Below are 24,593 nucleotides of genomic sequence, written 5' to 3' on the forward strand. Positions count from 1 at the left end.
ATTTGCGCTTGACCCGCTGAGATAGCTTGGAGTGCCCATACGGCTGCGAATGCTGGAGCAAAAGACGCGCCGATAGCTTCATAGATGGATTTCAACCAGAGCTCCATCTGTCTATCAGTGGCATCTTTGAGTGAAGCCCCATCTTCCACTGCAACTATGGATCTAGCCGCCAGTCTGGAGATTGGAGGATCCACCTTGGGACACTGAGCCCAGCCCTTGACCACGTCAGGGGGGGAAGGGATAACGTGTATCCTTAAGGCGCTTGGAAAAACGCTTATCTGGACAAGCTCGGTGTTTCTGGACTGCCTCCCTGAAGTCAGAGTGGTCCAGAAACATACTCGTTGTACGCTTGGGAAACCTGAAACGGAATTTCTCCTGCTGAGAAGCTGACTCCTCCACTGGAGGAGCTGAGGGAGAAATATCCACCATTTGAATGATGGACGCGATAAGATCATACACTATGGCGTCCCCATCAGGAGTATCAAGGTTGAGAGCGGCCTCAGGATCAGAATCCTGATCAGCTACCTCCGCTTCATCATACAGAGAGTCCTCCCGCTGAGACCATGAACAATGTGATGATGTCGAGGGAATTTCCCAGCGAGCTCGCTTAGGCGGTCTGGGGCTGCGGTCCGTGTCAGAGACCTCACCCTGGGATCTATGAGACACCCCGGGAGCACATTGTTGTTCCAACTGAGGGGGACCAGGGTGCAATGATTCAACAGTGCCCATGGTCTGAGATACCGGTCTGGACTGCAAGGCTTCTAGTATTTTAGCCATAGTCTCAGAAAGTCTTTCAGTAAAAACTGCAAATTCCGTCCCTGTCACCTGGACAGTGGTAGCAGGTGGTTCCCCCTGTGCCACCAGTAGCAAAGGCTCCGGCTGAGAAAGTGCCACAGGGGCCGAGCATTGCACACAATGAGGGTCGGTGGAACCTGCCGGTAGTATAGCCGTACATGCGGCGCAGGCAGCATAGTAAGCCTGTGCTTTGGCACCCTTGCTTTTTGCGGACGACATGCTGTTGTCTCCTCTGAGCAATCCAGGAGGGTATATAGCCAAAAATCAACCGTGCACCATACAGTGTAAAGTATAGCCTATAAGCATATAATCTATATGTACACTTCTGCACTAGTGGGGCCAGCACCTCAGGTGCTGCTTACCGCCCGCTCAAAGCGGTTGTGTGATCACCAGAATCCCTGCCTGGGTCTCCCAGAGCTTGTCTCCCCTCTCCAGCGTCAGAAGAGCTGACAGGAATGGCTGCCGGCGTCCTGAGGAGAGGAGGGGGCCGTGGGCGTGCCCTAGAAAGTGCGGGAATCTGGTGCCCCACTGTGCACAGTGAGGGGGGTGGAGTATGCAAAGCATGTTCCAGCCCTCATCGCTGACGTCCTGTGCAGCGTCCCACCCTTCCCCTGACTGGCAGGCCTGGGGGCGGGAAAAAAGTGAGACTAGGCCGCAAAAGCCGGGGACTAAAGTTATAAGCGCGGCCGGCGTATAAGCGCGGTCGGCGCGGTAGTCCCCGGCGTACTAACACTCCCAGCCGCGCTGCAGTGTGAAATGGCAGCGCGCGGTCAGCGCGATAGTCCCCAGTAAACTAACACACCCAGCCACGCTGCAGTGTGTTATGGCACAAGCGCGGTCAGCGCTGCGGTCCCCGGCGCACTAACACACCCAGCAATGCTGCAGTGTTTCTGTGCACGGTCCCCACGGGGACACAGAGTACCTCAAAGTAGCAGGGCCTTGTCCCTGACGATACTCGGCTCCTTGTCCAGCAGAGTCCCCAGGGGCTGTGGATGGAGCACGGTCTCAGTGCCTGGAGACCAATTAGGATCCCACTTCACCCAGAGCCCTAAAGGGATGGGGAAGGAAAAACAGCATGTGGGCTCCAGCCTCCGTACCCGCAATGGATACCTCAACCTTAACAACACCGCCGACAAGAGTGGGGTGAGAAGGGAGCATGCTGGGGGCCCTGTTATGGGCCCTCTTTTCTTCCATCCGACATAGTCAGCAGCTGCTGCTGACTAAGCTGTGGAGCTATGCGTGCATGTGTGCCTCCTTCGCACAAAGCATGAAAACTGAGGAACCCGTGATGCACGGGGGGTGTATAGGCAGAAGGGGAGGGGCTTTACACTTTTAAATGTAATACTTTGTGTGGCCTCCGGAGGCAGAAGCTATACACCCAATTGTCTGGGTCTCCCAATGGAGCGACAAAGAAATTCCCTTCTTTGTCGCTCCATTGGGAGACCCAGACAATTGGGACGTCCCAAAGCAGTCCCTGGGTGGGTAAAAGAATACCCCGACAAAAAGAGCCGACAACGGCCCCCTCTTACAGGTGGGCAACCGCCGCCTGAAGGACTCGCCTACCTAGACTGGCATCCGCCGAAGCATAGGTATGCACCTGATAGTGTTTCGTGAAAGTGTGCAGACTAGACCAGGTAGCCGCCTGACACACCTGCTGAGCCGTAGCCCGGTGCCTCAATGCCCAAGACGCCCCTACGGCTCTGGTAGAATGGGCTTTCAGCCCTGAAGGAATCGGAAGCCCAGAAGAACGGTAGGCTTCAAAAATCGGTTCCTTGATCCACCGAGCCAAGGTTGACTTGGAAGCCTGCGACCCCTTACGCTGGCCAGCGACAAGGACAAAGAGCGCATCAGAACGGCGCAGTGGCGCCGTGCGAGACACGTAGATCCGGAGTGCTCTCACTAGATCTAACAAATGCAAATCCTTTTCACAATGGTGAATTGGATGAGGGCAAAATGAAGGTAAGGAGATATCCTGATTGAGATGAAAAGGGGACACCACCTTAGGGAGAAAGTCCGGGACCGGACGCAGAACCACCTTATCCTGGTGAAAAACCAGGAAGGGGGCTTTGCATGACAGCGCTGCAAGCTCTGACACTCTTCGGAGTGATGTAACTGCCACTAGAAATGCCACCTTCTGCGAAAGACGTGATAGAGAGACATCCCGCAGCGGCTCAAAAGGTGGTTTCTGAAGAGCCCGTAGAACCCTGTTGAGATCCCAGGGTTCCAGCGGCCGCTTGTAAGGTGGGACTATGTGGCAAACTCCCTGCAGGAACGTGCGGACCTGCGGAAGCCTGGCTAGACGCTTTTGAAAAAAACACGGAAAGCGCCGATACTTGTCCCTTGAGAGAGCCGAGAGATAAACCCTTGTCCATTCTGGATTGAAGGAAGGAAAGAAAAGTAGGTAAGGCAAACGGCCAGGGGTAAACCCCTTATCAGAGCACCAGGCTAAGAAGATCCTCCAAGCCCTGTGATAGATCTTGGCGGACGTTGGTTTCCTGGCCTGTCTCATAGTGGCAATGACCTCTTGAGATAACCCTGAGGACGCTAGGAGCCAGGACTCAATGGCCACACAGTCAGGTTGAGGGCCACAGAATTCAGATGGAAAAATGGCCCTTGAGACAGCAAGTCTGGTCGGTCTGGGAGCGCCCACGGTTGACCCACCGTGAGGTGCCACAGGTCCGGGTACCACGACCTCCTCAGCCAGTCTGGACCGACGAGGATGGCGCGGCGGCAGTCGGACCTGATCTTGCGCAACACTCTGGGCAGCATTGCCAGAGGAGGAAATACATAAGGCAGTCGAAACTGCGACCAATCCTGAACTAAGGCGTCCGCCGCCAGAGCTCTGTGATCCTGAGACCGTGCCATGAATGCCGGGACTTTGTTGTTGTGCCGAGACGCCATGAGATCGACGTCCGGCGTTCCCCAGCGGCAACAGATCTCTTGAAACACGTCCGGGTGAAGAGACCATTCCCCTGCGTCCATGCCCTGGCGACTGAGAAAGTCTGCTTCCCAGTTTTCTACGCCCGGGATGTGAACCGCGGAGATGGTGGAGGCTGTGGCCTCCGCCCACAGCAGAATCCGCCGAACTTCTTGGAAGGCTTGACGACTGCGAGTGCCGCCCTGGTGGTTGATGTACGCGACCGCCGTGGCGTTGTCCGACTGTATGCGGATCTGCCTGCCCTCCAGCCACCGATGGAACGCCTTTATGGCTAGATACACTGCCCTTATCTCCAGAACATTGATCTGAAGGGAGGACTCTGTCGGAGTCCAGGTTCCCCGAGCCTTGTGGTGGAGAAAAACCGCTCCCCACCCTGACAGACTCGCGTCCGTCGTGACCACAGCCCAGGATGGGGGCAGGAAAGATTTTCCCTTCGACAGAGAAGTGGGAAGAAGCCACCACTGAAGAGAGGTCTTGGCTGCCAGAGAAAGAGAGACGTTACTGTCTAGGGACGTCGACCTCCTGTCCCATTTGTGGAGAATGTCCCATTGGAGTGGACGCAGATGAAACTGCGCAAAGGGAACTGCCTCCATTGCTGCCACCATCTTCCTCAGGAAGTGCATGAGGCGCCTCAAGGGGTGTGACTGGGCCCGAAGGAGAGATTGCACCCCTGTTTGCAGCGAACGCTGTTTGTCCAGCGGTAGCTTGACTATCGCTGAGAGAGTATGAAACTCCCTCCCGAGGTAAGTCAGTGATTGGGTCGGAGTCAATTTTGACTTTGGGAAATTGATGATCCACCCGAACCTCTGGAGAGTCTCCAGAGCAACGGTCAGACTGTGCTGACATGCCACCCGGGAGGGTGCCTTGACTAGGAGATCGTCTAAGTACGGGATCACCGAGTGGCCTTGAGAGTGTAGGACTGCCACAACGGATGCCATGACCTTGGTGAAGACCCGTAGGGCTGTCGCCAGGCCAAAAGGCAGTGCCACAAACTGAAGGTGTTCGTCCCCAATGGCGAAACGCAGGAAGCGTTGATGCTCTGGTACGATCGGCACATGGAGATAAGCATCCCTGATGTCGATTGATGCTAGGAAGTCTCCTTGGGACATTGAAGCGATGACAGAGCGGAGGGATTCCATGCGAAACCGCCTGGTTCTCACATGTCTGTTGAGCAATTTGAGGTCCAAAACGGGACTGAATGAACCGTCCTTTTTTGGCACCACGAACAGGTTGGAGTAAAAACCGCGACCACGTTCCTGAAGGGGAACGGGGATCACAACTCCTTCTGTCTTCAGAGTGTCCACCGCCTGAAAAAGTGCAACGGTTCGCTCGGGGGGCGGAGATGTTCTGAAAAAACGAGTCGGAGGACGAGAGCTGAACTCTATCCTGTAACCGTGAGACAGAATGTCTCTCACCCATTGGTCTTGGACATGTGGCCACCAGGCGTCGCAAAAGCGGGAGAGCCTGCCACCGACCGAGGATGCGGTTTGGGGAGGCCGAAAGTCATGAGGAGGCCGCCTTGGAGACTGTGCCTCCGGCGGTCTTTGGAGGACGTGACTTAGACCGCCATGCAGAAGAGTTCCTCTGGCTCTTCTGTGGCCTGTTGGACGAGGAGGATTGGGATCTGGCTGAGGGCCGAAAGGACCGAAACCTCGCTTGAATTTTTCGTTGCTGAGGTCTCTTTGGTTTGGGCTGGGGTAAGGACGAGTCCTTTCCCTTGGATTGCTTAATAATTTCATCCAATTGCTCGCCAAACAATCGGTCGCCAGAAAAAGGTAAACCGGTCAAGAACTTCTTGGAAGCAGAGTCTGCCTTCCATTCGCGTAGCCACATGGCCCTGCGGACTGCCACCGAATTGGCGGATGCTACCGCTGTACGGCTAGCCGAGTCCAGGACAGCATTCATGGCGTAGGATGAAAATACCGACGCCTGAGAAGTCAAAGACGCTACTTGCGGAGCAGAGGTACGGGTGACCGCATTAATCTCAGACAGACAAGCTGAGATAGCCTGGAGTGCCCACACTGCTGCAAAGGCTGGGGCAAAGGACGCGCCTATGGCTTCATAGATGGATTTCATTAGGAGCTCTATCTGCCTGTCAGTGGCATCCTTGAGCGATGAACCGTCAGCCACTGCTACTACGGATCTAGCCGCCAGTCTAGAGACTGGAGGATCCACCTTGGGACATTGAGCCCAACCCTTAACTACGTCAGAGGGGAAGGGGTAACGTGTGTCATTAAGGCGTTTAGTAAAGCGCTTGTCCGGAAAAGCTCTGTGCTTCTGGACAGCATCTCTGAAGTTAGAGTGATCGAAGAAAGCACTCCGAGTACGTTTGGGAAACCTAAACTGGTGTTTCTCCTGCTGTGAAGCCGACTCCTCTACAAGTGGAGTTGGAGGAGAAAGATCTAGCACCTGGTTGATGGACGCTATAAGGTCATTTACTATGGCGTCCCCTTCAGGTGTATCAAGATTGAGAGCAACGTCAGGGTCAGAGTCCTGGGCTGCGACCTCCGCCTCATCCTCCAGAGAGTCCTCAAGCTGAGACCCCGAAAAGCGTGATGAAGTCGGGGAAGATTCTAAGCGAGCCCGCTTAGCCGGTCTGGGACTGCGGTCCGTGCCGGAGTCCTCCACGTAATAACTAGAGGCCACCCCAGGAACACGCTTCGTCGCAGACCGAGAGGGGCCTGGGGGCGATCCCGCAGTGCCCGGGGCCTGTGTAAGGGCCGGTCTGGACTGCAAGGCTTCTAGTATCTTAGCAGACCATTTGTCCATAGACTGAGCCATGGATTGTGAAAGTGACTCAGAGAGTTTCTCAGCTAAAACTGCAAACTCTGTCCCTGCCACCTGGACAGGGGAAGCCGGCGGTTCTACCTGGGCCGAGGGTCCCACCAGTGCCCCAGGCTCCGGCTGAGCGAGTGCCATAGGGCCCGAGCATTGCTCACAGTGAGGGTAGGTGGAACCTGCAGGTAGCATAGCCGCACAAGAGGTACAGGTTGCAAAATAACCCTGTGTCTTGGCACCCTTGCTCCTTGTGAACGACATGCTGTTGTTTCCCAGGAGAGTGATCACTGAGGGTATATAGCCACAAGCTATCAGTACAGCCGAACCGAGAAAATGTATACAAATATAATATATATATACAGTTCGGCACCCTAGGGGGACCAGCACCGGGTGACCGGTGTGGCTTACCGACCGCTCAAGCGGTGTGTGGCCACCAGATTCCCTGCCTCGGGTCTCCCCAGAGCTGCAGCCAGAAGTCCTCCACCGGCAGAATGTGCTTAAAACATGGCTGTCGGCGTTCACAGGGGAGGAGGGAGCCGTGGGCGTAACTAAAAAAGTGCGGGAATCTGGTGCCCCAGAGTGATTAGTGAGGGGGGAGGAGGACACCTAAGTGTGCTCCAGCCCTCACTGTCGGCGTCAGGCCGACCGTCCCGCCCTTACCCCTGACTGGCAGGCCCGGGGGCAGTTTAAGGCACTAGGCCGCAAAAGCCGGGGACTAAATTTACAAACCGCGGCCGGCAAGCAGGCGCGGTCGGCACGGTAGTCCCGGTCGTCATACCAACACAGCAGCCGCTGCAGCGTCTGAGGCCAAAGTGCTCCATGCACCGTCCCCAAGGGGACACAGAGTACTTGTAGATGCAGGGTCCTGTCCCTGATGATACTCAGTCTCCTGTCCGTCAGAATCCCACAGGGGCTGCGGAGGGAGCCCGGTCCCAGTGCCTGGATGACCGGTTAGGATCCCACTTCTCCCAGAGCCCCTAAGGGATGGGGAAGGAAAACGGCATGTGGCTCCAGCCTTTGTACCCGCAATGGGTACCTCAACCTTAACAACACCGCCGACTCAGTGGGGTGAGAAGGGAGCATGCCCGGGGCCCTGTTAGGGGCCCTCTTTTCTTCCATCCGATACAATCAGCAGCTGCTGCTGACTAAAATGGGAGCATGAGTGAATGTGTGCCTCCTTCAACACAAAGCATAAAAACTGAGGAGCCCGTGATGCACGGGGGGTGTATAGGCAGAGGGGAGGGGTTACACTTTTTAAAGTGTAATACTTTGTGTGGCCTCCGGAGGCAGAAGCTATACACCCAATTGTCTGGGTCTCCCAATGGAGCGACAAAGAAAAAAGCAAAACCTCATGTGTTTGTGTGCGCGCATGAGATTTCAGAAATCTCAGACTTTGCTGGGACTGTAAAAAGCAGCTTCTTATTAGCATGGATTTGCATAAAACCAAGGCAAATCTGCAGCTAAAAAAAAAAAAAAGCAGCGAAAACTTACCAAAAAAAGCCCTGTGTGAACATGTCTTATGTACATACCATGACTAAGGCTTCTTGCTGAAACGCGTAGGCTGTTATTACTATTTATGATGGAGGTTTTATGGTTCTAATAAAAGTCAATCTAGGATTGGAATTTTGCTGGGCCTTTGTAGGATTTTTGCTACTTGTTGGGAGCTGCTGTGGTCAATTTGTGGAGGATTTCCTTATATCCCCCACTGGAGAGCTGACACGCGCGTCTGTTCCATTCACGGTTATTTTGGGGTTCTTGCTTTCTATCTGTGCATAGTAGGATTGCTACCTCCTGCAGAGCCCTTGTGCTCATCTCTGCAGAGGCTACTTTCACACTTTTTTTCCATAGGGTCCATTACCCGACCGATACATCTGCTGATCACCACTTTGCAGTCTCCTCAATGAGAAACTTTACCCTCAAGTGGATGAGAAGCAGCTGAGGCTAAGGCCGCTTTCACACTGCGTTGTGACTTCCGATTAGTGGTCCCATCTGAACCTCCCCGCGAAATGGGTTTTGGACACATGTGCCAACGGGGCTACTGAGTATAGTGGAGCAGACCGTCTCTGTGTGTTCTCTTCTGCACGATTTTTGGATTTATATGCTCTCTGGAGGCGGACACCCAGACACAGAAAGCGTAGATGCACGAAAATGGTGCAGAACAGAGCACACAATGACTCTGTGTGCACCATTAAAGTCAATGGCCCCCTCAGCACATGTGTCCGAAACCCGTTTTGCGGGGGAGGGGGGGGGGGGGTGTTCCAACGGAAGCCCCGATGGGACCACTGAACGGAGGTCAGAACGCAATGTGAAAGGGCCCTTATTTATATATATATATATATATATATATATAAAAATTATATATATATTTATTATACACACACAAACACAGTGGAGCCTTGGATTAAAAGTAACTTGGCTTGAGAGCGTTTTGCAAGACAAGCAAAGCTTTTTACAAATTTGTAACTTGGTTTAAGAGCAATTCTTTGCAATAAGAGCAAATACACACCGTGCACACTTCCAGTTCTGTCCTTTCACCGCGCTCTTAAGGTAACCTTCTTTAAATATGTGCTGTATATTATATACAGTATATACCATTGTACAGTATAATATACTATATAACATGGCTATCAATTTGCATTAGTGGATACAGTATTGCACTTTCTTTTTCGCTCTATTGGGAGACCCAGACAATTGGGTGTATAGGCTATGCCTCCGGAGGCAGCACAAAGTATTACACTCAAAAGTGTTAAGCCCCTCCCCTTCTGCCTATACACCCCCCGTGCTCCCACGGGCTCCTCAGTTTTTTGCTTTGTGCGAAGGAGGCAGACATGCAAGCACAGCTCCACAGATTAGTCAGCAGCAGCTGCTGACTAGGTCGGATGGAAGAAAAGTGGGCCCATATAGGGCCCCCAGCATGCTCCCTTCTCACCCCACTTTTGTCGGCGGTGTTGTTAAGGTTGAGGTATCCATTGCGGGTACGGAGGCTGGAGCCCACATGCTGTTTTCCTTCCCCATCCCCCTTAGGGCTCTGGGTGAAGTGGGATCTTATCGGTCTCCAGGCACTGAGACCGGGCTTCATCCACAACTCCTGTGGAGCCTGATGGATAGGAGCCGATACCGTTCAGGGACATGGCCCTGCATCTTAAAGGTACTCTGTATCCCTATGGGGACCGCGCACGGCATCACCTCAGCTTTGCTGGGTGTGCTAGTGCACCGGGGACCGCGGCGCTGACCTGGTCTATATGTGCCATTACACACTCAGCGTCGCTGAGTGTGTTTATATGTAAGGGCTACCGCACTGACCGCCGTTGCCACGGGACACTGCGGCGCGGCTGGGACTTGTAGTTCGCCGGGGACTTTCACGCGACCGCGCTTTTACGGCGGCCGCGTTTATTACTACAGTCCCCGGCTTCATTGCGGCCTAGTTTCCCTTTTTTTTCTCCCGCCCTCAGCCCTGACAGGCAGGGGAAGGGCGGGACGCTGCACGGAGCGAGCAGCAATGAGGGCTGGAGTATGATTTACATGCTCCACTCCCCTCACTGTGCACAGTATGAGCGCCCGTTTCGCGCTCTTTCTAGGCCACGCCCACAGCTTCCTCAGCTCGTCAGAACGCCGCAGCCATTCCTGTCAGCTCCACCGACGCTGCAGAGAGGGACATATTCATCGGAGACCCAGACACGGTCTCTGGTGGCCTCACAACCGCTTAGGCGGCTGGTAAGCAGCACATGTGGTCCTAGCCCCATGGTGCTGTATTGTATTGGTACATTATTTGTGTACTGTATATAATTTACACTGTATGAGCACAGTTCTTTCTGGCTATATACCCTATTGTGTTACTCAGGGAAAACTATAGCATGGCGCCCACAAAAGGCAGGGGTGCCAAAACACAGGCTTATTATGTTGCCTGCGCCGCATGTAAGACCCAGGTGGCAGCAAGACCCCTGTGACACTTCCTCAGCCGGATCCTCTGCTAAGAGGGGCCCAGGGGGAGCCACCTGTTGTCACTGTCCAGGTGACAGGGACTGAGTTTGCAACCTTTAAGGATCAACTATCTGAGACTATGGCTAAGATACTAGAAGCCTTGCAGTCCAGACCGGTATCTCAGCAAAGGGACTCTGTTGAATCATTGTTCCCTGACCCCCCTCAGTTGGACCAACAAGGTCCTCACGGGGTATCTCATACATCCCAGACGGAGGGTTCGGACTTAGAACCTAGCCCCAGATCGTCTAAGCGGGCCCGCTTAGAATTCCCTCGACATCATATTGTTTAGGGTCTCAGCGGGGGGATTCTCTGGTTGATGATGCGGAGACAGCTGATCAGGATTCTGATCCTGGGAGCGCTCTCAATCTTAATTCTCCAGACGGGGACGCTATAGTGAATGATCTTATTGCATCCATTCATCAGTTGCTGGATATTCTTCCCTCAGCCCCTCCGGCGGAGGAGTCAGATTCTCAGCAGGAGAAATTTCGCTTCAGGTTCCCCAAGCGTACACAGAGTATGTTTCTAGACCACTCTGATTTCAGAGAGGCAATCCAGAATCACCATGCTTGTCCGGATAAGCGTTTCTCTAAGCGCCTTAAGAATACACGTTATCCTTTTCCCCCGGAAGTGGTTAAAGGTTGGATTCAATGTCCCAAAGTGGATCCTCCAATCTCCAGACTGGCGGCTAGATCCATACTTGCAGTGGAAGATGGGGCCTCGCTTAAACATGCCACTGACAGGCAGATGGAGCTCTGGATGAAATCCATCTATGAAGCTATCGGAGCTTCTTTTGCCCCAGCATTCGCAGCCGTATGGGCGCTACAAGCTATATCAGCAGGTCAAGCGAAAATTGAAGCGGCCGCGCCACAAGTGGCTTCCATTACCTCCCAGACCTCGGCAATTGCGTCTTACGCTATGAATGCTGTCCTGGACTCTGTGAGCCGTATGGCAGTTGCGACCGCCAATTCGGTAGTAGTCCGCAGGGCCTTGTGGCTACGGGAGTGGAAGACAGATTCCGCTTCCAAAAAAGCGTTTAACCGGTTTGCCAATTTCTGGCGACAGGCTCTTTGGCGAGCGCCTGGATGAAATCAAACAATCCAAGGGAAAGGATACATCCTTACCCCAGCCCAAGCAGAACCTCTCCCAACAGAGGAGAGGGCAGTCGAGGTTTCGGTCCTTTCGGGGCGCGGGCAGGTCCCAATTCTCCTCGTCCAAAAGGTCTCAGAAAGAACAAAGGAACTCTGATGCATGGCGGTCTAAGTCACGTCCTAAAAAGGCCATTGGGAGCACCGCTAACAAAGCGGCTGCCTCATGACTTTCTACCTCCTCTAGTAGCATCCTCGGTCGGTGGCAGGCTCTCCCGCTTTTGCGACACCTGGCTGCCACAAATAAAAGACCGCTGGGTGAGAGACATTCTCTCTCACGGTTACAAGATAGAGTTCATCTCTCGTCCCCCAACTCGATTCTTCCGGTCCTCTCCGCCTCCCGAGCGAGCCGAGGCTCTTCGGCAGGCGCTGGGCACCCTGAAGGCAGAAGGAGTGGTGGTCCCTGTTCCTCTTCAGCAACAGGGCCACGGTTTTTACTCCAACTTGTTTGTGGTCCCAAAGAAGGACGGGTCCTTCCGTCCTGTCCTGGACCTGAAACTTCTCAACAAACACGTAAAGACCAGGCGGTTCCGGATGGAATCCCTCCGTTCCGTCATCGCCTCAATGTCCCAGGGAGATTTCCTTGCATCGATCGATATCAAAGATGCTTATCTCCACGTTCCGATTGCCCCAGAGCACCAACGCTTCTTGCGCTTCGCCATGGAAAACGAACACCTACAGTTCGTGGCACTACCATTCGGCCTGGCAACAGCCCCACGGGTTTTCACCAAGGTTATGGCTACTGTAGTAGCGGTCCTCCATTCTCAGGGTCATTCTGTGATCCCGTACTTGGACGATCTGTTGATCAAGGCACCCTCTCAAGAGGCATGCAAACACAGCCTCGACGTTACCCTGGAGACTCTCCAGAGTTTCGGGTGGATCATCAATTTTCCAAAGTCAAATCTGACACCGGCCCAATCGCTGACGTACCTTGGCATGGAGTTTCATACCCTCTCAGCGATAGTGAAGCTTCCGCTGATCAAACAGCAGTCACTACAGAAAGGGGTACAGTCTCTCCTTCAAGGCCAGTCACACCCCTTGAGGCGCCTCATGCACTTCTTGGGGAAGATGGTGGCAGCAATGGAAGCAGTCCCTTTCGCGCAGTTTCACCTGCGTCCCCTTCAATGGGACATCCTACGCAAATGGGACAGGAAGCCAACGTCCCTCGACAGGACCGTCTCCCTCTCTCAGGCGACCAAAGCCTCCCTTCGGTGGTGGCTTCTTCCCACTTCATTATCGAAGGGGAAATCCTTCCTTCCCCCATCCTGGGAAGTAGTCACGACAGACGCGAGTCTGTCAGGATGGGGAGCGGTTTTTTCTCCACCACAGGACTCAGGGTACGTGGACCCGGCAAGAGTCCTCGCTTCAGATCAATGTTCTGGAAATTCGGGCAGTGTATCTTGCCCTGAAAGCGTTCCAGCAGTGGCTGGCAGGCAAGCAGATCCGAATTCAGTCGGACAATTCCACAGCGGTGGCATACATCAATCACCAAGGCGGCACACGCAGTCGTCAAGCCTTTCAGGAAGTCCGGCGGATCTTGATGTGGGTGGAAGCCACGTCCTCCACCATATCCGCAGTTCACATCCCAGGCGTGGAAAACTGGGAAGCAGATTATCTCAGTCGCCAGGGCATGGACGCAGGGGAATGGTCCCTTCACCCGGACGTGTTTCAGGAGATCTGTTGCCGCTGGGGGGTGCCGGACGTCGACCTCATGGCGTCCCGGCACAACAACAAGGTACCAATGTTCATGGCACGGTCTCAAGACCCCAGAGCTCTGGCGGCAGACGACTTAGTTCAGGTTTGGTCGCAGTTTCAGCTCCCGTATGTGTTTCCTCCGCTGGCACTGTTGCCCAGAGTGTTACGCAAGATCAGGGCCGACTGCCGCCGCGCCATCCTCGTCGCTCCAGACTGGCCGAGGAGGTCGTGGTACCCGGATCTGTGGCATCTCACGGTCGGCCAACCGTGGGCACTACCAGACCGAACAGACTTGCTGTCTCAAGGGCCGTTTTTCCATCTGAATTCTGCGGCCCTCAACCTGACTGCGTGGCCATTGAGTCCTGGATCCTAGCGTCTTCAGGATTATCTCAGGATGTCATTGCCACTATGAGACAGGCTAGGAAACCAACGTCCGCCAAGATCTATCACAGGACGTGGAAAATATTTCTGTCATGATGCTCTGCTCAGGGTTTTTCTCCCTGGCCATTTGCATTACCTACTTTTCTGTCCTTCCTTCAATCTGGACTGGAAAAGGGTTTGTCGCTTGGCTCCCTTAAGGGACAAGTTTCTGCGCTCTCGGTGTTTTTCCAGAAGCGCCTAGCTAGACTTCCACAGGTACGCACGTTCCTGCAGGGAGTTTGTCACATCGTTCCACCTTACAAGCGGCCGTTAGAACCCTGGGATCTGAACAGGGTGCTGATGGTTCTTCAGAAACCACCATTCGAGCCAATGAGAGATATCTCTCTCTCACGCCTTTCGCAGAAGGTGGTCTTCCTAGTGGCAGTCACCTCTCTTCGGAGAGTGTCTGAGCTAGCAGTCAGGGCTGTGGAGTCGGAGTCGTGGAGTCAGAGTCGGAGTCGGAGCTCATTTTGGTGGAGTCGGAGTCGGAGTTGGAGTCGGTATAAAATGCACCGACTCCGACTCCTAAAATATATAATAAATTGGGGACAGGAGTGCAATGCAGAATGTGCTGAATATTTTACTAAATAATAACATTTAGTATAATGCTTATATTTAAGTGAAAAATTTATTGTAGTATAATGTGAACATCAGACATTTAATTGTTTTTATGATACAATAATCAAGATATTTGGATAGAACATAAAATATTTATTGGATACAACTTTAGAACACAAAAAACTAATAAATTGTAAATATGTAATATTATATATATATATATATATATACACAGTGTATATACACACACAAGATATATATGTAATCTACTGTATATTACATAGAGTATTACATATTTACAATTTATTACAGTTTTTTGTGTTCTAAAGTTGTATCCAATAAATATATTTTATGTTCTATCCAAATATCTTGATTATTGTATCATAAAAATTATTAAATGTCTAATGTTCACATACACATATTCATGTACTACAATAAATTTTTCACCTAACTATAAGCAATATATGTAGGAGTCGGAGTCGGAGCCGGAGCCGGAGTCGGAGTCGGTGCAAGAGAATTTGAGGAGTCGGAGTCGGAGTCGAAGGTTTGGCTTACCGACTCCACAGCCCTGGTTGTCATGCAAAGCTCCTTTTCCGGTGTTTCACCAGGACAAGGTAGTTCTACGTCCGGTTCCGGAATTTCTCCCTAAGGTTGTATCCCCCTTTCATCTCAATCAGGATATCTCCTTACCTTCTTTTTATCCTCATCCAGTTCACCAATGTGAAAAGGATTTGCACTTGTTAGATCTGGTGAGAGCACTCAGATTCTACATTTCTCGTACGGCGCCCCTGCGCCGCTCGGATGCACTCTTTGTCCTTGTCGCTGGCCAGCGTAAAGGGTCACAGGCTTCCAAATCAACCCTGGCTCGGTGGATCAAAGAGCCAATTATCGAAGCTTACCGTTCGGCTGGGCTTCCGGTTCCCTCAGGGCTGAAGGCCCATTCTACCAGAGCCGTGGGCGCGTCCTGGGCTTTGAGGCACCAGGCTACGGCTCAGCAGGTGTGTCAGGCGGCTACCTGGTCGAGCCTGCACACTTTCACGAAACACTATCAGGTGCATACCTATGCTGCGGCGGATGCCAGCCTAGGTAGACGAGTCCTTCAGGCGGCGGTTGCCCACCTGTAGGAAAGGGCCGTTTTACGGCTCTCTTACGAGGTATTATTTTACCCACCCAGGGACTGCTTTTGGACGTCCCAATTGTCTGGGTCTCCCAATAGAGCGAAAAAGAAGAACGGAATTTTGTTTACTTGCCGTAAATTCCTTTTCTTCTAGCTCTAATTGGGAGACCCAGCACCCGCCCCTGTTTTTTTTTGTGTACACATGTTGTTCATGTTGAATGGTTTCAGTTCTCCGATGTTCCTTCGGATTGAAGTTACTTTAAACCAGTTTGTAATTATATTTCCTCCTTCTTGCTTTTGCACCAAAACTGAGGAGCCCGTGGGAGCACGGGGGGTGTATAGGCAGAAGGGGAGGGGCTTAACACTTTTGAGTGTAATACTTTGTGCTGCCTCCGGAGGCATAGCCTATACACCCAATTGTCTGGGTCTCCCAATTAGAGCTAGAAGAAAAGGAATTTACGGCAAGTAAACAAAATTCCGTTCTTCTGCTAACCAGTGCAGCACATTACTTGTACCGTCCCTCTCGCACACCAACAATTCTATTGTAAGCTAATGTGCAGTTTAATTTGCTTTATGTTTTTACTGCATTGTACTGTATTTTATATTAGTGTACTGTAATAATTTTATATGAATACAGCACATTATTTTATATTACTGTAATAAGTTTGTATACATTTTATACAGTAAATATTTTTGGGTTGTGGAACTTATTGTCTGCGTTTCAATTATTTCCTATGGGAAAATTTGCTTTGATATAAGAGTAACTTGGTTTAAGAGCACACTCCCGGAACCAATTCTGCTCGTATGTGTATATATGAATGTATGTGTGCATATATATATATATATGAATGCATGTGTGTGTATATATATATGAATGTATGTGTGTGTATATATATGAATGTATGTGTGTGTATATATATGAATGTATGTGTGTGTATATATATGAATGTATGTGTGTGTATATATATGAATGTATGTGTGTGTATATATATATATGAATGTATGTGTGTATATATATATATGAATGTATGTGTGTATATATATATATATATATATATATATATGAATGCATGTGTGTGTATATATATATGAATGTATGTGTGTGTATATATATATGAATGCATGTGTGTGTATATATATATGAATGCATGTGTGTATATATATATGAATGCATGTGTGTGTATATATATATGAATGTATGTGTGTGTATATATATGAATGTATGTGTGTGTATATATATGAATGTATGTGTGTGTATATATATGAATGTATGTGTGTGTATATATATATGAATGTATGTGTGTGTATATATATGAATGTATGTGTGTGTATATATATGAATGTATGTGTGTGTATATATATGAATGTATGTGTGTGTATATATATGAATGTATGTGTGTGTATATATATGAATGTATGTGTGTGTATATATATGAATGTATGTGTGTGTATATATATATGAATGTATGTGTGTGTATATATATATGAATGCATGTGTGTGTATATATATATGAATGCATGTGTGTATATATATATGAATGCATGTGTGTGTATATATATATGAATGTATGTGTGTGTATATATATGAATGTATGTGTGTGTATATATATGAATGTATGTGTGTGTATATATATGAATGTATGTGTGTGTATATATATGAATGTATGTGTGTGTATATATATATGAATGTATGTGTGTGTATATATATATGAATGTATGTGTGTATATATATATGAATGTATGTGTGTGTATATATATATGAATGTATGTGTGTATATATATATGAATGTATGTGTGTATATATATATGAATGTATGTGTGTGTATATATATATGAATGTATGTGTGTGTATATATACATATATGAATGTATGTGTGTGTATATATATGAATGTATGTGTGTGTATATATATGAATGTATGTGTGTGTATATATATATGAATGTATGTGTGTGTATATATACATATATGAATGTATGTGTGTGTATATATATGAATGTATGTGTGTGTGTATATATATATGAATGTGTGTGTATATATATATGAATGTATGTGTGTGTATATATATGAATGTATGTGTGTGTATATATATGAATGTATGTGTGTGTATATATATGAATGTATGTGTGTGTATATATATGAATGTATGTGTGTGTATATATATGAATGTATGTGTGTGTATATATATGAATGTATGTGTGTGTATATATATGAATGTATGTGTGTGTATATATATGAATGTATGTGTGTGTATATATATGAATGTATGTGTGTGTATATATATATGAATGTATGTGTGTGTATATATATATGAATGTATGTGTGTGTATATATATGAATGTGTGTGTATATATATGAATGTATGTGTGTGTATATATATGAATGTATGTGTGTGTATATATATGAATGTATGTGTGTGTATATATATGAATGTATGTGTGTGTATATATATGAATGTATGTGTGTGTATATATATGAATGTATGTGTGTGTATATATATGAATGTATGTGTGTATATATATGAATGTATGTGTGTGTATATATATATGAATGTATGTGTGTATATATATATGAATGTATGTGTGTGTATATATATATGAATGTATGTGTGTATATATATATGAATGTATGTGTGTATATATATATGAATGTATGTGTATATATATATATATGAATGTATGTGTATATATATATATATATATATACATATATATATATATATATGAATGTATGTGTATATATATATATATATATATATATATATATATATATATATATATATATATGAATGTATGTGTATATATGAATGTGTGTATATATATATATATATATATATATATATATATATATATATATGAATGTATGTGTATATATATGAATGTATGTGTGTATATATATATATATATGAATGTATGTGTATATATATGAATGTATGTGTGTATATATATATATATATGAATGTATGTGTGTATATATATGAATGTATGTATGTGTGTATATATATGAATGTATGTGTGTATATATATGAATGTATGTGTGTATATATATATGAATGTGTGTGTATATATATATGAATGTGTGTGTATATATATATCTATCTATATATATATATCTATATCTATATATATCTATATCTATATATATCTATCTATATCTATATATCATATTTGGCGAGACGCTTGGGTGCAGGCAGACCTCGCTTACTACACAAAGATGTGCTGTGATCCCCCATTATGAACCCTAGGACGTCCTGTAAGTTATTTACACAGTGTCATAGGTCGCAGACGATAACTAATGACCCAATCCCGAAAACTTGTGCCTCATTTGGTGTAGCTTTATTTATTTGTTTGTTTGCGTTAGAAATACCAAACCTTCCCTCTCCTTACCAGGAAATCCAAAGTTCACGTCAGATCTGGGCCTGAATTTTTCCAGGTCGTCTTTATATTCTTTCTTGAGAAGTTTTACAATTTTCTTGCTGTGATTCGATTTCTTCACTTTGAAAACCTCCACTTCTATTAGAGAAAAAAAACAAAACAAGCATTCATTAAATGACTGTAATCCTCACTTCTGTGAATACGGGACGCACACGGCCGAGATCCGAGGCTCGCGTGCAAACATCTGTGCAAAATGGGCCAAACTCAGACCGCATGGTGCGGACCGGCTGCGGCCCATTGTCAGAATTTTCAATTCCCGGGTAAAATCTGTATTTGGTGAAGACAGAATGTAACATAACTAAAATAGAAGAGCTGGTAACATTGTCTGTAGGGTGCTCCCGCTCCTCTACATAGAATTTTATGAGCACCAACCGTCATCTATCTCTGGAATGAGACATTTGGTCTTCACTGGAAACAGATTTTAAGCCAGAATTAAAAATTCTGAGAATAAGAGAATGTCCAGGAGAATGAAGAGAATTTCTCGATTGGCAGCCGCACACCATCTACAACCGTCATATACATTTTTAATAGGTCGGAAAATATTGGAAATATATTTATTTTTTGCATACAGACCAACGATGGATTAAAATGAGATTTAGAGAACTAAGGAACACTGCTGCATCCTCCACACCACGGGCCCACCTCTCAGGCACCTCCCCCCTGCTCCCAAACTGACCTCTCTCAGGTACCTCCCCCCTGCTCCCAAACTGACCTCTCTCAGGTACCTCCCCCCTGCTCCCAAACTGACCTCTCTCAGGTACCTCCCCCCTGCTCCCAAACTGACCTCTCTCAGGTACCTCCCCCCTGCTCCCAAACTGACCTCTCTCAGGTACCTCCCCCCTGCTCCCAAACTGACCTCTCTCAGGTACCTCCCCCCTGCTCCCAAACTGACCTCTCTCAGGCACCTCCCCATCCCTCCTCTCTCGGGTGCTTTTCCTGCACATCTCTCAGGCAACTGCCGTTTTGGCCACCACCTGCCCTACCCCCAAGCGAGGGCTTATGTTTTTGGGGGGGCGCTTTCCCCTCACCGAACTACCTCTCCTGGCAGCCTCACCTCACCCACAAGCTCACATTTTTTAGGCTCCAGCTCACTGCACCTCCCCCACCATCTCTTGGTCATCTCTCTCCATCCCCCCCAGTCTGTCACCTGGCCATCACCCCACCACCTCCCTCCCCATTTCCCACCAGTCTATGTACCCCATCCCTTCTGGCCATCTACCCACCCTCCATCTCTTGGCCATCTCCCCCTTTCTTTCCCTTCCTCCTTGTCTCAGCCGTCTACACCTCCCATCATCACTTAGCCAAGTCCATCCATATCTCTGCCTACTCCCCCCCCTTTAATCCCTCGGCCTACTCCACCTATATCTCTGTGACTACTACCCCCCCCCCCCCATCTCTCGGCCTACTCACTTTATCTCCCCACTCCCCCCCATCTATCAGCTGCTTCCCCCTCTCCCCCTCCATCTCCCGGATAACTCCTCCACCCCATCTCTCTGTCTACTCCACCAACGTCTCTCAGCCTACTATCTTTATCTCCCTCCTTCTAACCCCCCCGCCTCCCGAACTGTCTCCCCCTCCACTCCTTGGCCGTCCATCCCCGCCATCTCCCGGACTGTCTCCCCCTCGACCATCTATATCTCCCCCCCCCCCATCTCCCGCACTGTCTCCCCCTCGGCCATCTATTCCACCCCCCTCATCTCCCAGACTGTCTCCCCCTCGGCCATCTATTCCACCCCCCTCATCTCCCGGACTGTCTCCCCCTCGGCCATCTATTCCACCCTCCTCATCTCCCGGACTGTCTCCCTCTCGGCCATCTATTCCACCCTCCTCATCTCCCGGACTGTCTCCCTCTCGGCCGTCTATCCCCCCCCCTCATCTCCTGGACTGTCTCCCCTCGGCCGTCTATCCTCCCCCTCATCTCCTGGACTGTCTCCCCCTCGGCCGTCTATCCTCCCCCTCATCTCCTGGACTGTCTCCCCCTCGGCCGTCTATCCTCCCCCTCATCTCCTGGACTGTCTCCCCCTCGGCCGTCTATCCTCCCCCTCATCTCCTGGACTGTCTCCCCCTCGGCCGTCTATCCTCCCCCTCATCTCCTGGACTGTCTCCCCCTCGGCCGTCTATCCTCCCCCTCATCTCCTGGACTGTCTCCCCCTCGGCCGTCTATCCTCCCCCTCATCTCCTGGACTGTCTCCCCCTCGGCCGTCTATCCTCCCCCTCATCTCTTGGACTGTCTCCCCCTCGGCCGTCTATCCTCCCCCTCATCTCCTGGACTGTCTCCCCCTCGGCCGTTTATCCCCCCCTCATCTCCTGGACTGTTTCCCCCTCGGCCGTCTATCCCCCCCATCATCTCCTGGACGTCTATGCCCCCCATCATCTCCTGGATGTCTATCCCCCCCCATCATCTCCTGGAGTGTCTCCCCCTCGGCCATCTATCTCCCCCCCCCATCTCCCGGACTGTCTCCCCTCCATCCCTTGGCCGTCTATACCCATCTCCCGGACTGTCTCCTCCCCCCCCCCAATCTACTGGCCTGTCTCACCCTCCTCTTTCACCACCATCTCTTCCCCCCCCCAACCACTTATTTCCCCACCTAATCTCCCCCATCTCCTGGCTGTTTATCTCCCTATCTCTCGGCCGTCCCCCCTCCATCTCTCTACCGCCTACCCCTACCCCCTTTGTCTCGGCTGTCTCTCCCCTTCTTTCCCCCCAGTCTCTCGGTCACCTCAAATCAGTCTCTCCCACCTTCTGCCCCCTACCCCTTTTACCCCCCCATGTCTCGGCCGTCTCTCTCCCCCCCCCCCATCTCTTGGCCGTTTCCTCCCAGTCTCTACCCCTTTCTTTACCCCCATCTCTCAGCCATCTCAACCCAGTTTCAACCACCTTCTCCCCACACCAATCTCTCTGCCATCTCCCCCCATATCTCGGCGGTCTCTCCCCTTCTTTCCCCCCCCATGTCTTGGCTATTTCCCCCCAGTCTCTCCCCATTCTTTACCCCCCCATGTCTCAGCCATATCAAACCCAGTCTCTCACACCTTCTCCCCATACCGTCTCCCCTTCTTTCCCAGCCATTCTTCAGCGCCGTGTCTTTCAGCCATCTCTCACCGCCCCACACTTTTTTCTCTCCCCACCATCTACTTCCCTGATCCTCCTCACTACCCCCTGTCTCTCTCCCCATGCTCCCCCCATTGTCTTCCCTTCTTTTCCCCTGTCTCTCTCCGTCTTCCTGCCCCCTCTAGTCCCCCCCTCATTGTCTCCCCTTTTTCCCCCCCTGACTCTCTCCGTCTCCCTCCCCCCCTCCAATCTCCCCCATTGTCTCCCCTTTTTCCCCCCCTGACTCTCTCCGTCTCCCTCCCCCCCAGTCCCCCACCATTGTCTCCCCTTTTTTCCCTGTCTCACTCCGTCTCCCTCCCCCCCCAGTCCCCCACCATTGTCTCCCTTTTTTCCCTGTCTCACTCCGTCTCCCTCCCCCCCCAGTCCCCCACCATTGTCTCCCCTTTTTTCCCTGTCTCACTCCGTCTCCCTCCCCCCCCCAGTCCCCCACCATTGTCTCCCCTTTTTTCCCTGTCTCACTCTGTCTCCCTCCTCCCCCCCAGTCCCCCACCATTGTCTCCCCTTTTTTCCCTGTCTCACTCCATCTCCCTCCTCCCCCCCAGTCCCCCACCATTGTCTCCCCTTTTTTCCCTGTCTCACGCCGTCTCCCTCCCCCCCCCCATTGTCTCCCCTTTTTTCCCTGTCTCACTCCGTCTCCCTCCGCCCCCATTGTCTCCCCTTTTTTCCCTGTCTCACTCCGTCCCCCCCCCTAGTCCCCCCCCATTGTCTCCCCTTTTTTCCCTGTCTCACTCCGTCTCCCTCCCCCCCAGTCCACCACCATTGTCTCCCCTTTTTTCCCTGTCTCACTCCGTCTCCCTCCCCCCCCAGTCCCCCTTTTTTCCCTGTCTCACTCCGTCTCCCTCCCCCCCAGTCCCCCACCATTGTCTCCCCTTTTTTCCCTGTCTCACTCCGTCTCCCTCCCCCCCAGTCCCCCACCAGTCTCCCCTTTTTTCCCTGTCTCACTCCGTCTCCCCCCCCTAGTCCCCCCCATTGTCTCCCCTTTTTTCCCTGTTTCACTCCGACTCCCCCCCCCTAGTCCCCCCCCATTGTCTCCCCTTTTTTTCCCCTTCTCTCTCTACGTCTCCCCCCCCCCCCATTGTCTCCCCTTTTTTCCCCCGCCATTGTCTCCCCTTTTCCCCCCACCTCTCTCGGCCATCCCTCTCCTCCGTCTCTCTCCGTCCCCCCCCCCCATACCGTCTCCCCACCCCCTACAGTCTCCCCTTCCCCACTATCTACTTCCCTGATCCTCTACTTCCCACCCCCCGTCTCCCCCCCTGTCTCTCTACGTCCCGTTGCCCCCCCTCCCAGTCTCCCCCCCGTTCTGCACTCACCGTCCTCGTCGTCCTGGAAGCTGAGCAGGGTGGCCGTCTTGCTGACCCCGGGGCCCGGTGGCTCCTTGGCCGCTCTCCGAGCCTTGCTCCCCTGCGGGCCGCCGTCATGCAGGAACAGGCCCGCCATGGAGGAGGACGGCTCTGCGGCCATGCTTTCCTGCTGCTCCGCCGCTGCAGGCGCCTCATGCTCCCGCTCCTCTTCCTCGGAATCATTCCGCTTTCTCACATTCACCCTCCGCGCTTTCCGGAACATGACGGACACCGTGCGGCGCAGTCACCGCCGCAGCCCGAGACCTGCCCGCTTGAAACCCGGCACTGCACCGCCCGGAAAGTCACAGCGACCCCTGCTGCACGGCGGTGTTAACAGCCTGGGATGGAAATGAAAAGGTACGAGTGACACCTAGTGGTGGGGGAGGGAATGAAAACCCTGCTAACCAGAATAGCGGCATCTAGCGACCGATGGGGATATTACATGCAGCATCCCATTAGTGCTCAGAGCGGGAGACAGCGCCATCTAGTGATGGAAGGGAAGTATTGCAAGAAACTCACTGGCCAAGCAGCAGGTAAGGGGTAATTTGATACAAGTCATATAGGTCTTGCTCAAATGCTTTAAATAGATTTTGTAATTGGGTTTCACTAAAAAGTTTGCACCATTTGTCTTCTATCACCTCTCTACAAAAAAGGGTAAACTGAGAATCTGTCAGTGAGCTCATTGTGACAGTCCGATGGGAGAGTTTGTACCTTTTTTTCTGTCTTTTCTGAGTTCCTATCAGCAGCTAAAACCACTTCAAAGTTAAATATGCAAGAAAATAAAAAGCTTCTAAAAACCAAATGGTGCAAATTTTTTAATATAACCCAATTGCAAAAATGAGTTTTAGCCCCAAATACATACATATAGGTAAAAAAAAGATTTGTGCAACTTCTTTAAGGCTGCGGCCAGAAGCGGATTATAATGAGGGTAATCTGCGCTACAGCCCGGGTCACGAAGCTCCAAGGAGCCCATGCTCCAAAAAGTAAATTGCCCCCATTATAATCCGCATGAAACATTTAAGAGATGCTCGGTCGTCCGCGTGGCCTGCCGCCCGCCCTGCAGCACATCGGCGGGACTAGCGCCGCCATCAGGGCATTACAACTGTGACTCCTGTAAGGGGCTTCATGAGCAGAAGCCAGGAGGGCCCTTCTTCCTTCATTCCTCTGCTCACCGGGCCCCAGGGGTCGGGGCCACAATCAGGGTAATGAGGGGGGCTCAGGTCGCTCATAGAGAGCTGCCCTCTCTCGTCCTGCACTGATTTATGTGATCGGTGCAGAGCAGGAC

At 50.4% G+C, this 24,593-nt stretch overlaps 1 protein-coding gene across 1 annotated transcript in view; it reads right to left on the bottom strand.

Moving 5' to 3' along the window:
- The window catches only part of PAXBP1 (PAX3 and PAX7 binding protein 1), a 149,037-nt gene extending 125,427 nt beyond the window's left edge, over positions 1–23,610 (bottom strand). The window contains 2 exon segments of the mRNA XM_075333371.1: positions 18,812–18,937; positions 23,279–23,610. Of these exon segments, the coding sequence (XP_075189486.1) occupies positions 18,812–18,937; positions 23,279–23,531 (379 nt within the window). The 5' untranslated portion in view covers positions 23,532–23,610.
- Positions 23,611–24,593: the final 983 nt, after the last annotated feature.

The sequence above is a fragment of the Anomaloglossus baeobatrachus genome, chromosome 2 (genome assembly GCF_048569485.1).
Source record: "Anomaloglossus baeobatrachus isolate aAnoBae1 chromosome 2, aAnoBae1.hap1, whole genome shotgun sequence".
Taxonomy (NCBI): Eukaryota; Metazoa; Chordata; class Amphibia; order Anura; family Aromobatidae; genus Anomaloglossus; species Anomaloglossus baeobatrachus.